This window comes from Biomphalaria glabrata, chromosome 11 (genome assembly GCF_947242115.1).
Source record: "Biomphalaria glabrata chromosome 11, xgBioGlab47.1, whole genome shotgun sequence".
Lineage (NCBI taxonomy): Eukaryota > Metazoa > Mollusca > Gastropoda > Planorbidae > Biomphalaria > Biomphalaria glabrata.
In genome coordinates, this window is record NC_074721.1 from 35394836 (window position 1) to 35408960 (window position 14125).

The following is a 14125-nucleotide window of genomic DNA, read 5'->3' on the forward strand; positions in this document are numbered from 1 at the left end:
GTCCAGTGGCGGCTCAAGACCTAAATTTGATGTGGGCGCATCATACTTTGCGAAGCCTTCCTTTGTACTATAAAAGCATTAAACTGTCAAATTTTTATTTGTAAACAATGACACGCCTATTTGCAACATTCTTGTTTCATTGAACATACTAGTTTTGAATATTAAACAATTTTTTTAAAACCTCATCTAGCATTGTGTTGATCAAATATTCTCCGTTAAAAGTTTTCATTATCATGCCTGTTGATGTATCACAAAATCCCGAGATAGTTGACATTTGTTGAACATTACTACAGTTTCTAGTGCATTTGAGATAAAACAAGGTTACAATGACAGTTTTTGTGGAAACACAAACTCAGAATCGGCCCCCAAAGTGGTCCACCTAGGCATGTAAATAGGCAGGTTTCAATTTTTTTCAGAAAGAATATCAGAATGAAATTCTATCAAAGGCTAATGACACAGAAGAATGGATAAAAAAGAATGTTGACAGATCTTGTGTGGTGTCCCAACGGTCCAGCAGACCAATGGATAGGTGAAAGTGAACAAATTCGATGTGAACCTGGACTAATGTCAAATAATGATTATATAATTGATCTAATTGTTCTGTAAAGGTTCAATCTCGTATTCAAAGACTCAGAAAAAAACAACACATTTCCGTTTAAAAAAAATAAAAAAATTCTCCCCTTCCTTAAGTTCAGTGTTCCATTCATGTTGTAGGATGCTGCTGCTCAAGCGAGAATATGAAAAACTACTTATTAATTATTGTTTAAAATTATGTTCCACTTATATTCATACTAAATAGATTTTTTTCTCTTTAAAAATAAAAGTGAATATTTTTTTGTGTAAATGTAGTAGTTAGTAGGATAGAACTTACTTAACAATAAAATTGTAAAAAAATTTTTTTTGACAAAAATCTAAAACCATTTGCATAAATGTGTTAAAAATATGGTAAATAATCGTCTCCCTTACTAAATAGCGTCCCGTGTTTGTTTCTTTTAATAGTGAATAGTTCTAAAAATGGTGTATTTTTATGAGAAACTGCTTTCATAGTTGATTTAAAAATTAATTTTTCACTTTCAAAAAAGAAAAAAAGTAGCCGTTGAATCAGAACTTTGAATGGTCTAAAATATCATGATGTCGGATTTTAAATATCTTTTCTAGTTTACTAGATCTAGACTACATAAAACGAATAGCATCTATTCCCCTTTCATGGGCTGCTAAAAAAGAATAATATTTTGCCTCTTTTACTCAATGAATATCACATCAGTAGGCCTACTTGTCTTAGACATCTGTGTGGTCAATTATTCTGAGTAGAAAGTGACGTAATGGATTTACTAAATTAAAATTTAAATTCGCACTCGAAACAATATTATAAAAGTAGCGAGGACAGATTCACTATTCATCACAAACTGCTCATTTGGTTCATAATCTAAGAATGACAATGCCTGTTTGATCAAATGAAAATATTGAATTCTATTTATAAAACAAACAAGAATTTGTAATAAGACAAGAACCTCAACCCATATATCTTACTCTCTATTAACCTGTACATATTGTTTTGCTGTGACCATTGTTTGATGTGAACATAACAATTAAACAAAAGGCATTACAAATAATGACTTTACTTCATAATAAATGCACAATGACAAAAACAATTTTTGGTTTTAAGTTAAATTCATACTCTTTAACATATTTTTTATTAACACATTCAGATATTTTGCATTATCCTGAAAGTAATGAAATATTTGACAAATAATGTCATAACAATGTTTCAATTTTAAAATGAAGAATTTGCATAAAATACTATGTTAAAATTAACTCATTCAGACTAAATCTTACAATGTAAGGGAATCTCATGAACAAAATCCTAGCATCCAAATATCTTTCTAGAAATGTGTATAATAACAATGATTTGAAAAAAATTCAACCCTTAAATCAAATTTTGTGGTTACCTATTAGGTTTGTATGTAATCGTAATCATTGTGTTACTGGAGGGTGTGTAATGTGTCACAATAAAGTTTTCAAAACATTCATTCAATTAGGAAAACAAAAAATTCAAATATTTCAAAATGATTTTTTATAAAAAAAATATGTTTGTATAACATCTTTTCCAGTATATCATGTAAAGGTACATTAATACTTAAAATAACAAACATTAACTTGATAACAATGAATATTAAAAATGAGAGAAATTGGTTGTATACTAAAAAATTTGTATTGCTTGTCTATAACTAAAAGAAATTGTATAATGACAGATTTGTATTGCTTGTCTATAACTAAAAGAAATTGTATAATGACAGATTTGTATTCCTTGTCTGTAGATCTAACTCTCTAAGAGAAATTGTACAATGACAGATTTTCATTGCTTGTCTATAACTCTCTAAGAAAAATTGTATAATGACATATTTGTATTGCTTGTCTATAAATCTCTAAGAGAAATTGTATAATGACAGATACGTATTACTTGTCTATAACTAAGTTATGGGAAAAGTTTTTCTCTATCATTTCTCAGATTGACCCTTGTTGCAGGAGGTGCATTGGAATACATATCTTGATATGACAAATATCCTTGGTGGTGAATGTTAAAACTTCTTTCACTGCTGTTAGCATCATCTCTAAATAGAGTCATAAAGAATAACATTTGCTGAAATAATCTTGACTAATATGACTACATAAAGTACAAATGTATATATATATATAAATATTTACCAATATACCTTTTCAATTTGTTAAATCGTCTCCTGTATCTGATACAACATGCAAGGGAAATAAGTAAGGCCATGCCTAAAGTTAATCCCATGGTGAGTCCAAGTATTAGAAACGTTTTACCTGCACAAATTGAAAGTTTTGATTCTTATTTTAACACAGACTTAAACTCAAATAACAATTAATTATGTAACTAAAATATGAAATGGTCTAAATGCAATGATATTTTGCTTTATTTTTAATATCTTAATTTTGTGAAAATCTCTTCAATTAAACACTCTTAATAACCATTTTATTACCTTCAGATTCTGCCACATTCCTGAAAAAGGAATAAAAATAGATTTGTTAATATCACCATACTAATTTTTTTATGACATAATCATGCATTTTTTTTTTTTTTACATAAACACTATAGTGTAAGTGTGTCAATTTTACAATACATACATCTTAAAAAATATAAGCATTTTCAGCTATCATTTTTAACCAATTGTTTTTGTTTAGCAAAATTTAATCCTTTTAGCATGCACATTTGTCTAATGGCTTCTGTGGGCCAGTTTGACTGGGGGGAGAAGGAGGAGTATCTCAGAGAAGCAATTTAGTAGTTGCTTTTTTTTTACACAGAAAATACTCTTACTTGCAATTTGCTATTCCTCTTGAATCTATCTGACAAAATTCATCTGAGCTGCACTGTTCTATCAGACCAAGAACATAACATTTATCTGCAGCTGGTGTCACTGTTAGAAGAATTGAAATAAATAATCAAATAAACTGCACTCTTTATTCTTCAGACCATAATGCATAAACATAACCGAGAAGTGATAAAAAAACATTATTTGATGACGTTATTAAACATTATCAGTGTTAAGTACCTTCACATAATTATTTAACGTAGGCATCTACAACATAGCATTGCACCTTTCTCAAGCTATGGTAATATATGTTTTTTTTCTTTTAAATAAATGTGGGTCATGAACCTATACTTAGAAATTCAGTTATCGGTATTTAATCCAAGAGTTGACAAAAAAAAGTATAGGCCTACATATATAAAATTACAGCATTTCTAATGGTTTCAAATATTAATAAATTAACTAGTTAATTAGATATGAATACCATGATTATGTAACAATCCTTACAGCTTTCAGATCAACTCATACCTGTCACATTTCCCACTGTAATAAAGGCTTCTAGTTTTGATCCATTTAACATTAAGCCAGATTCCTCAATCTGTACAAATGATTCTATCATTTTGCCAACTACGCTGGTTTCATTAGTATCCATCAATATCAAGAGGAAGTCTACAATTAAACTTCCTGGCCTGAAATAGGTACATACATTTACACATTTATTTTTTTTTTAGCCTATTTCAATAATAAAATAATAGATTCATTTATCTAGAAAACATAAAATTTTAGTTTATTTGTTTAGGGTAAACTATCTTTAGTTTTTCTTGTGGCACAAACCTCAAGTTTAGAACATTGATTTTGGCTAAACTTTTAAGTGAAGCACTGATTGTCTCTTTCAGCTGTCAAAACAAAATAAAACTCTTTAACAGTGATTATCACATACCAATGTAATTACAAACTAGATGTATTAAAAAACAAACAAACACGTTACATTCTAGAAACATAGCTTATGCTTAAATATATCCTCAAAACCTTTTCCTAAATGATGCAAGATTTACTGCAATAAGAGGGATTAATATTAAGCTCATTTTCAAAGCTATTTCTATTTTTCTTTTAAAGTTTGTGGACAGTTGAATCAGACCATTATTTCAGTCTTATTGTATGTGTTGGGGGTCATTCACTGCAATACTGTATGAATCCTTTGAATTCAAGCTCATAATGTTAATTAGTGCAGTCAGAGTTTGTGGGGTATAGGGAGTCTGTAGTAATTCTCTATTTGTGCCACACTTACAAAGCTGCCAGTCAAGTAGGTTGGCCACGGCTAGACTAGAGGATGGATGCTATTAACATGAGTCCATGGTCTAATTGAATGACATCATTGTATGTCATCAAAACCAAGATTTGTTCATTGTGAAAAAAATAAAGAATATTTGTACCTTGAACATTTGATCAAAATATCATAAGATCTGACATTTTGAATTCCATGAATTAGCTCTCTAAAAGAGCACTTTTGGGGAATGACTTTCAGGAGCTGTTACACTTATTCTGATCTTAATGAATCTTACATAAACATTTAATTTTCAAAAACATTTTTATATTTTTTAAAATAAGAACATGACAGACAACACAACAGCTGCTCTCAGCATGTCCACAGTAAAAAAAAAAGTAGCTGCCATTAAATGCTAACTTACTATTGTTTCTATTAAATATTTCAACTCAATGTAGTCTTTGGACATTTTTTCTTTTAGGTTTTTACCGTCAGCATTATACATTATCTTAAGTTGAAACTGGAACTCTTTAGCTTCTGTTAAAGAAACAAAAAAATATTTAGAACTAAAAACAAGTATCATGATACCTCAAACTTTTAGGCTAAATCTGATTGAAAGAAACAAATAGAAGACTACTTGTCTCAGTTCAGGTTTGACAATATATTCATGCTATTTTGATTTGCTAAAGACAAAGTGAAAAAAAACTACATCTCTCTATCAATGTGATGACAAATTCAAGCCTAGTGACTACTTACTGTAACATGTTCTCTTATCAGTATCATTCAGTTGATAGCCAACTTGGCATGAACAAAAGAAATCCCCATCTACATTGTTACATACTTGTTGACAGGTTGTAGAGCCAGAGGAACATTCATTGATATCTGTTTCAAAGGAAGATCAACTATGCTTAAAGTAAAGTCATATTTTAATATTTTCTCTCTATTACACACAACAGGCTGCCATTCAGTGAAGGAAAGTAGAAATGTTTCAAACTCTAAACCTTTGTCTCAAGAGTTGAAGAAATATAGCTGAACAACTATCCAACATGCTTTAACAACATTGCAGCACATAAAACAATATGATTTAAAAATACAACTACTATGTATAACAATAAAGAATTATGTATTTAAAAAAAAGATATATCTTAGTTACACAAATGAAAATTTTTTTTAGTAAGGCACATTTTAATACTATAAAATAATGTATTAAAAAAAAATGTACCATAGCATGTTCTCTTATCAGTCTGATTTAAATGGTAGCCTGAGTTACACAGACAAGAGTAGCTTCCAACTTTATTTTGACAGACTTGTTGGCAGTCATTTATGGCAAGTGTACACTCATTGATATCTAGAGAGAAAAAGATGCAACAATTAAATGCTAAAGTTTGCTTATATAGAACTTGCTTACAGCATTCCTTCGTTTCAGCTATCTGCATCCATTGGAGGGGGTGGATCAGGATATAGAAAATTATTAAATAAATTAAATAAAAAATCTGGACAACTATTTCAAAGAAAAAAATTCATTAGTGTGTGTAAATATTGGTAAACAAAAAAATGAGGTATGATGGTCCTTTTAATTCAAATTCTAGTTGTGAGTTACTTAGAAGGAAATAAAAAGACTATAAAAAAATATATTATTGCGATGCTAGCAAGTTTTGATTTTAAAAATATTACATAATTTATTAGACCATAACAAGCTGGTTTACATTAAGACTCCTAGCTTTTGTAATTAAAGGAAATAACTCAGGATTAAATTATTATCAAACATAACAAGAACTGTTGATCAAATAGCAATTAAGTAAAATTAAAAGTAGAGGTGACAATACAGAGTGTGCTTTGATGAAAAAGTGATAGTAAGAACAAGGTAGAAGGATATTGATTTTGTGATGTAAAAAATATATTTTCCAATGTTATTGTAGTAAACTTATATAAGGTGTATTCAAAGAAATATATATACATAAAAGTAATTGTGCAGGACTCATTGTTCATTATTCTGTGTGAAGCTAGACATTGATTTTATTAAGTAAATAATTACTTGGTGGTGCGTGGCTGAGTGGTTAAGCACTTGGCTTGTGGGCCACATGACACCCTTGTTAACAGTCAGCTATAGAAATAGATGACCATCTGCTCCCATAGATTGCAAGTTCTGAAATGGGAACCTTTACCTACCATTTATTTTGTAGTTTGTAAACTACTTTATGGAGTAGAAACCTGGAGAACCACCAAACCACCATGAGAAAAATCCAGGTATTTCGATACCTGCCTGAGGAAGATTCTTAAGATTTGCTGGCCAAACAAAGAACAAAGCAGAAGTTATCCTTCAGACACGCTGGAGATGGATAAGCCATTCCCTTCCCAAGTCTGCATCCAACATAACTAGGCAAGCCCTAAGAGGGAGAGGGGACAGAATGCATGGTGACTTGATTTGAAAGCAGATGCCAAGCAGATGAGCAAGACATGGGGACAGTTGGAGAGACTTGCCCAGACAGCTGGAGGAAGCTGGTTGGTGACCTATGTCCCAGAAGGGGCTACAGGCAGAGATGAGATGACATGATATAATTTAACATAATATAGTTAAATTTATTTAGATCTCTAGCATTGAAATTCAAATAAATTATGTTTATTACACTAAAATTATTGATATTTTATGTTTATTTCACAAATAAAAAATATTATAACATGAAGGAATAGTATGGAAAAAATATGACCAAAATTGTAAAAAAAATCTTTTTATTCATGTAATGTTGTGACAGGTGGGGAAATGTGACGTGTGTTTGGCACGTTTTATGTCTAGGGGATGATTATTTTTTAAAGCAATCACACCCCCACTTATCAGCATGTGAATCGGGAGCAGACACGCAACGAGACAAAGCAATGAAAGATAGATACAAAAGTTAAAATAAAGGATATTTATTTACATAAATATACATATTATAATAATAAAAGGGGGAGGGTTTGCATCTATCTCTAGTATATCCTATGTTTAATCATCACTCTTGCACATAATAAGAGAGTATGTCACTTTGTCCTCTGACTTAGCTGGTATTCCTGTTGATGTCGCAGCTGGCTGTGTCCTGGCTTGAGGTTCTGCAGCTGGAGGTGGCGCTCTAGCGGATAGAGGGACGCCGGCGATATAGTTCTTGTGGAGTCTCAATTCCCAAAATCTATTATCTGTAGTGGGCACAGTAGGGCGGGTGTCCGGCTACCGTGGGCACAAGGTTACTGCGGGCAGAGCGGATCTGCCGTGGGCAGCGTAGTTGACAGGATATGTCCAGTGAGTTGCAGAGGGTTGGCGTAGCTATGACGTCTCACACAGACCTGAGCCCATAGGGACGTCGCACCTAATAGCTTGACAGGTGGGCTGTCGAATAGGCGGGCAATGCCGATAGCGCCAAGTAGTAGAGTTGAGTAGTGTCGTGTAGACACTGAACCGCAACAGCAAATAAATAGGCAGACACCTGAGGGAGGCTGCGGATAAACAAAGACAAGTTAGGACATGTCTCTCATGCATCTTATCGATGCCCTCTACTGAGGTGCATTCGTCAGATTGGTAAAATTGCTTTAGAGCATAATTGGGAGAAGATGACAAATGGGGTTTGGAATAATAGATGGCTGATAGTAGCAATATAAAATGTACATAAAAGGGAAAGTAATAATATAAAAATGTACATAGCAGGGGAAATAATAATCTCAAATAAACACCACAGGTGGATAGTGAAAGAAAAGGGGGGGGGGTGAGTTGGGCGGTGGTCAGTGACCGAGACGCTTTGTTTGCATATGACCGTGGGTCGAGAACAATGGAGCGTGCTTGAATGTCCCTTCAAGCGGCGCAACTCTCCTTAGAGTAAAATGAGTAAAGGGGAGATAATTCATATATCTTCTCTAAACGCAGTATCAGTGCGCTAGTAAAATTATCACGGTTGTCAGCCGAGATAAAGAAAATAAAATAAGATGTACAAGTATATACATGGTTGCATCAACTATCAATCGAGCAACATAGCATTAATAGATTAATGCAATACATAAATAAATACATAGGACATGTTTATGTTTTCTACTTACGCCAGTGAGAAATACACAGTGCACTAATTAAATATAAATGAACTAAGCAAAATACACATGATAATATCCAATGGAAATATACACAGAGTAATTAAGATGGAACTTGTGATTAAGTTCGGCTTACCACCAGGTATTCCTCTAGGAGAAAGAATGAGTGATATAGTCCAGACTCGATAGCTCGTATGAGAATGAAAGAGGGTCTGGCCCGATTTAAATCTACTTATATACAGGCCTGGAGAATGTGGGCGGACACAGGAAACGTCCTAGGCTAAGAATTAGCTTACACGTGGGTGGAGTCCGACAAGCGACGCACCTTGGTGTATCACGCGGTATGTTGACCAGGGTAATCTCTTAGATCAAAGAGAGACGTGAGAGAAGGGGGGGGGAGAAGGATTAGCTTGTATTCAAACCAAGGTGGTGTCAACCGCGGCTGTCAGACATCCTGTCGATAAGATCAAGGTCTGAGCGTATCTTTGCCCCGGTCAAGGGAAGATAAATGAAAGGACTGGCCTAATTTTCTCCAAGGTGGTGGACTAAGTCTAGCCTGGTAGAGAGGAAAAGGTGTGGCGGGTGAATGATTTAGGGGTTGGATGGGGAAATAATTAAAATAAAATAAATAAATAATGAAAAATAATAATTAATGCTGTGATAATTTAGAGTGACTCTGACAGCGAGTTTTTGACTTGTCACAAATGTTTAATGGTTCAGTGTAGATGTATTCAGTTACTATGAGCAAAAAAAAAAAAAGTTAACCTATTGTCCTTACCTTCACATGTGTTGTTTTTGTTGATGGCATAGCCTACGGCACAGGTGCATTTGAATGAGCCAGGGGTATTCAGACAAATCTAGAATATAGTAGAGTTTCTATATTAATGACTATATGTCATATAGGTAAAAAGTATATCTACAGACTAAAGGTACTAATTAAATTAAAAAAATAAGTTACCCAGTGTTCTGTGCTGGTTACTGCGCATACACTGCTCTCACACTCATTAATATCAGTGTCACACAGATTTCCTGTCCATCCTTGGTGACAGGTGCACTGTCCAGTTGCAAGGTCACATGTACTGTGGGTCATGTCACATTGACATTGGTTCTTACACTCTTCACCATATGTGCCAGGAGAGCATGCTAGATTGAGATCAATATTATTTTTTTCAAATAAAAACTACAACTACTGCTTCTAAGTATAAATAGATCTTATCTTATATAATACAGACGTTACTTTAAAAAAGAAGGTGATTATATCATATATTAAAACGTAGATAAGTATAGGACATAAGAATCCTTTGTCCGATGTCTTTACAGTATTAGATAATTAAAATAAAAAAAAAATGTTCACTAAAAATAGAACTGTTTGAAAACAAAAATTAATTAAATCTGACCAAGAAATTCACATTTCCCATTGCGCTAGTCAAGTCTTATCTCCAATGCACAATATTCACCACTTTATTTTGACTTAAATTACTATGAAGATGGGGGCATAGAGGTAGAGAGGTATTGAATTGGCTTAGAAAACGAAAGGAATCAAGGAATTTTTTGATTCCTAAGTGAAGCACAATAGTCAGATAAATAATGATGATTGTTTGTTTTGACTGACCACAAGAAAAACTCTTTAAAAGTGGGATATATAAACAGAAAATATAGGTAATGTGCTTTATTGACCACTAAGGCTCAGAAAGAAAATTTACCTTTAAGATAAATCATTTTCTTCCATAAATGGAAGGAGGCCAACAAGGAATATGAAATAAATATATAATCTATGATGTAAGTTTAATCTTTTGAAGAGTGTTAGTAGCTTGTAAACTAGTGACAATGAATATTAAAAAGCTATAACAAAAATAAAAATCTGCTTAGCAGTTCCCACAATCACCTGACCTAGTTAGAGATTATTAACTTGAATCTAAATAAGAAGAGATGTTTTGATATAAAACTTATATATGATGTGAGAGTTACCTTGACATTGTGTAGTGGTACTGTAGTAGCCAACATCACATTTACATATGTAGCTGCCCAAAGTATTGACACAATGGGAGTGAAGTGGACAGGATGGATTTAGTAGACACTCATTGATATCAACTTGGCAAGATGCAGTTGTCCATCCAGTTTTACAGATACAAGATCCATTGACCTAGTAAGAAAAGTATAAAATATGACACACTTAATTTATTTCAAATATTAAATAACAAATTTAATAAAATATATTTATACAATATTTCCAATGCATAGGACTATTCAACCATTTCCTTTGGACATGAAGGCAAGCCTTGTTATTATTATCATGCCTAAACCTGACAGCTGAAAGGATGTGAACAGGACATTTCTTACCTTGTCACAAGTTATGGTATTTGTGCTATCACAGGTACAGTGACTGGAACAGTTGCTGCCAAACCTGCCTTCTAAACAATCTATTTAAAAAAACACATTTTAAGCAAACATATTTTATAACCTATTAACAAAGCATAAAAAAAAACAACATATAAGTCCCCAATTTGTTATACTTCAAGGCTCTTTTCTTTCATTTCTAGAAAATAGCATATTAATAGTAAAAAAAAAGTAAAGTTCCCCTTTCACACTTTGCAATTTATAGGGCACATGATGCAAACTCTATGGTCCACAGATAATAAGGGTGTCATGTGGCCAGCACAACCCCTTTACTTTTCCCCAACTAATGTGAGAGAAGGATGGACTGAGAAGTGCCCTAGAGATCCCAAAATTAAAAATCCCAGTCTTAAGGATTTGAACCCACCAACTTGGAAGTTAAGTCCTTTACCACTCAGCCACCACACCTCTTTATATTTATAGTCTAGTCATGTAATAGCATCTAATTATTTTAAATGCACAACTTGTGTCTGTGCCTGTGTCTCACAAATCGACCTCTTCAGCTACATTAGATGTTGCAAGGGGAAGTGACCTTTTTTGAGATGTATCATGCCATATATTGCAACAAGGTTGATTTAACATATGCAAAATATTGCTACATTTGCATGTTAGCTTCAATAGTCTTAAGCAAACCATTGAGTTTACATCTAAACAAGCCCATGAGTATACAGGTGTATGGAAACTTGATTGAAACAAGAAAATATAGGCTGCAACTTAGAGGACTTGTTAGAATAATGTAAGCTGATATTCATGCAGAGTAGGCTCGAGTAGAATGAAGTTACCTGTACAAGTGATGGAGTCAGCAGCAAGCAGTTTGCCAATGGGACATGTACACAGAAAACCTGTTCCTTCCTCTGTTTCAACACAGCCATCTGTACATGGATTTCCTTTACACATATCTACATCTATCACCAAAATCCAATTGAAAGGTCAATACATTAATATTTCTAATAGGTTTTTGATCACATAAATCTTAAATCATGTTTCTATTTTTTAAACACTAGAAAAGGTATAACCTAAAGTTAATCAGGTGCCTTTGGGAATGGATGTAGTTATTTAAACAAAAAACAGGTAGATTTTTAAATATATTTTTTTTAGGTTTAAACATTTTATTTTAACTAAATGTATCTAAGCAAAGCAAACAATTTATGAAACATTAACCCTCTAAATGAATGAGGAACATCTTGACAAATAGAAACATACTGGAACATGTAGACAAATTTGATGATTGATTATTTGACACAACTTTTAGTAGATGAAGAATGAAAAAGCCTAAATGGCAGATAAATTGTCTTACCAATGCATTGTGTTTTATTTTTAGGATCCAATTCTTTTCCTTTAGGACAAAAACATGTGTCCACCCCATCAACAGTAGCACAGATGTCAGAACATGTTTTGTTAAGACATTTTGTGGCTTCTGTGGAAAAGTTTTAGGAAAAACTTTAAAAAATAAGAAGGAAAAAAGCAAAAGAAAAAAAATACTTTTTGAAAAACAAAGCTTATTGAAGGGAAAGAACCTCTAATTATTGCCATTTTCTGAAAATAGCAGGGTTTAGCTCCTTTTCTGCTATATAAAACATAATTAATTAATAAGTCCTAATAGATTAATTTTTGGATTGATTTGTGTATTTTCATCAAATATGAATAATTATGCAAAATTTCGAATTGATTCAAGAAAGGGAAGTGGGGAAAAAAAAAGTTTCAAAACGTAATAAGGAGATTAAATCCATATATACATCCAAATCTTTTATTAAGTAGCAGTTATTCCCCATATTTCAATATCATAAAATAATTAATCACCAATAATTAATAAACTAATTGGTTAATTTTTTTTATTGATTCATGTCTTGTCATGTACCATGAATAATTGTGAAAAGTTTCAACCGAGAATTGAAAATGGGAGAAAAAAATATGTTTAAACTTTTACCAGACAGACAGATAGACAGACAGAGTTGATAAAAGCTTTGTAAAAATAGTTCAAAAGTAAAAAAAAAATTAAAGTTATTGATTTAGAGGAATTCCCAAGTGTATTTAAATGACAAAAGTTTCCCATCTGTTCTTTCCAATTATGTAATGTATAGAAACAACATTATTGAGCATATTGTTTAATTACCAATGCAAGAAACTCTGTCAGTAGTTAGCTTCCAACCATCAAGACAGGAACAACGATAACTACCATCTGTATTCTGACATAATTGTTTACAGTTGTGTAAACCAATTTGACATTCATCAACATCTAAGCAAAAAGAAAAAAGTTTATGTAACAGACACATTTTAACTACCAGTATTCAATGAAACACAAATACGCCTTATATAAAACATAAAGCAATTGCAAAAAAGAAAAATACTGAAACAAAATATTTAAAAAAAAGTTAGTAGAACAAATAAGAAGGACAAAATGAAATTCGTGTCTCGGAACAATAACTATTAAAAAAAAAATAGGCCAATGATTATACAAAATTTAATGTCACTAACCCAAAACAAATGACTAAACAAAATTTAATGTCACTAACCAAAAACAATTATTATAGAAAGTCAAGGCTAGTGAAACTTGCCCTTAAGGAACATCACCAGAGAATGCTGACCATGTCCTTCAAACCTGCACACTTTATCAAGAGACCCAAATTAAGACTCTGGCCACAAAACTCTTCTATAGAGGAAAATCGAGAACTGCCTCTGGAAATCACTGCATGGTTTATCCCAAATAAAGGATTACTGATCTGAACCCTCCGACATGAAAAATGAGAACGAAGAAGGTCTCAGCACTGACCTGCGATAGGGTAATGAGCTTTTGGTCTAAACTCTTCAGGTTGCGACCTTGCAGGTCAGTGTTAAGGCCTTCTATAACAAATGGTCTTGCTCTAGCTCTTTCCCTCAAGTTATAAAATACAAATAAAATAACAGCTGATGTTTGCAGTCTAGTACCAAATAGTTCAGCACACTCACCAGTGCATGTTTTGTTAAGTGGGTCAAACTTGAATCCTGGGAAGCAGCTGCAAGAGAATCCTCCTTCATAGTTTCTGCACTCTTGGCTACAGTTATTAGTCTCTCTTTTAGCACACTCATTCACATCTAGAAACACCATTTA

At 32.6% G+C, this 14125-nt stretch overlaps 1 protein-coding gene across 1 annotated transcript in view; it reads right to left on the bottom strand.

The window, feature by feature from the left end:
• Positions 1-1622: 1622 nt before the first annotated feature.
• The window catches only part of LOC106050527 (uncharacterized), a 67001-nt gene continuing 54498 nt past the window's right edge, over positions 1623-14125 (bottom strand). The window contains exons 105-121 of the mRNA XM_056045581.1: positions 13984-14109; positions 13151-13273; positions 12335-12454; positions 11820-11942; positions 10984-11063; positions 10612-10786; positions 9602-9786; positions 9422-9500; positions 5816-5941; positions 5350-5475; positions 5018-5130; positions 4164-4225; positions 3858-4018; positions 3338-3437; positions 3003-3022; positions 2715-2826; positions 1623-2612 (exon numbers count right to left, since the gene is read on the bottom strand). Of these exons, the coding sequence (XP_055901556.1) occupies positions 2477-2612; positions 2715-2826; positions 3003-3022; positions 3338-3437; positions 3858-4018; positions 4164-4225; positions 5018-5130; positions 5350-5475; positions 5816-5941; positions 9422-9500; positions 9602-9786; positions 10612-10786; positions 10984-11063; positions 11820-11942; positions 12335-12454; positions 13151-13273; positions 13984-14109 (1967 nt within the window). The 3' untranslated portion in view covers positions 1623-2476. The remainder of the gene's footprint in view (positions 2613-2714; positions 2827-3002; positions 3023-3337; positions 3438-3857; positions 4019-4163; positions 4226-5017; positions 5131-5349; positions 5476-5815; positions 5942-9421; positions 9501-9601; positions 9787-10611; positions 10787-10983; positions 11064-11819; positions 11943-12334; positions 12455-13150; positions 13274-13983; positions 14110-14125) is intronic.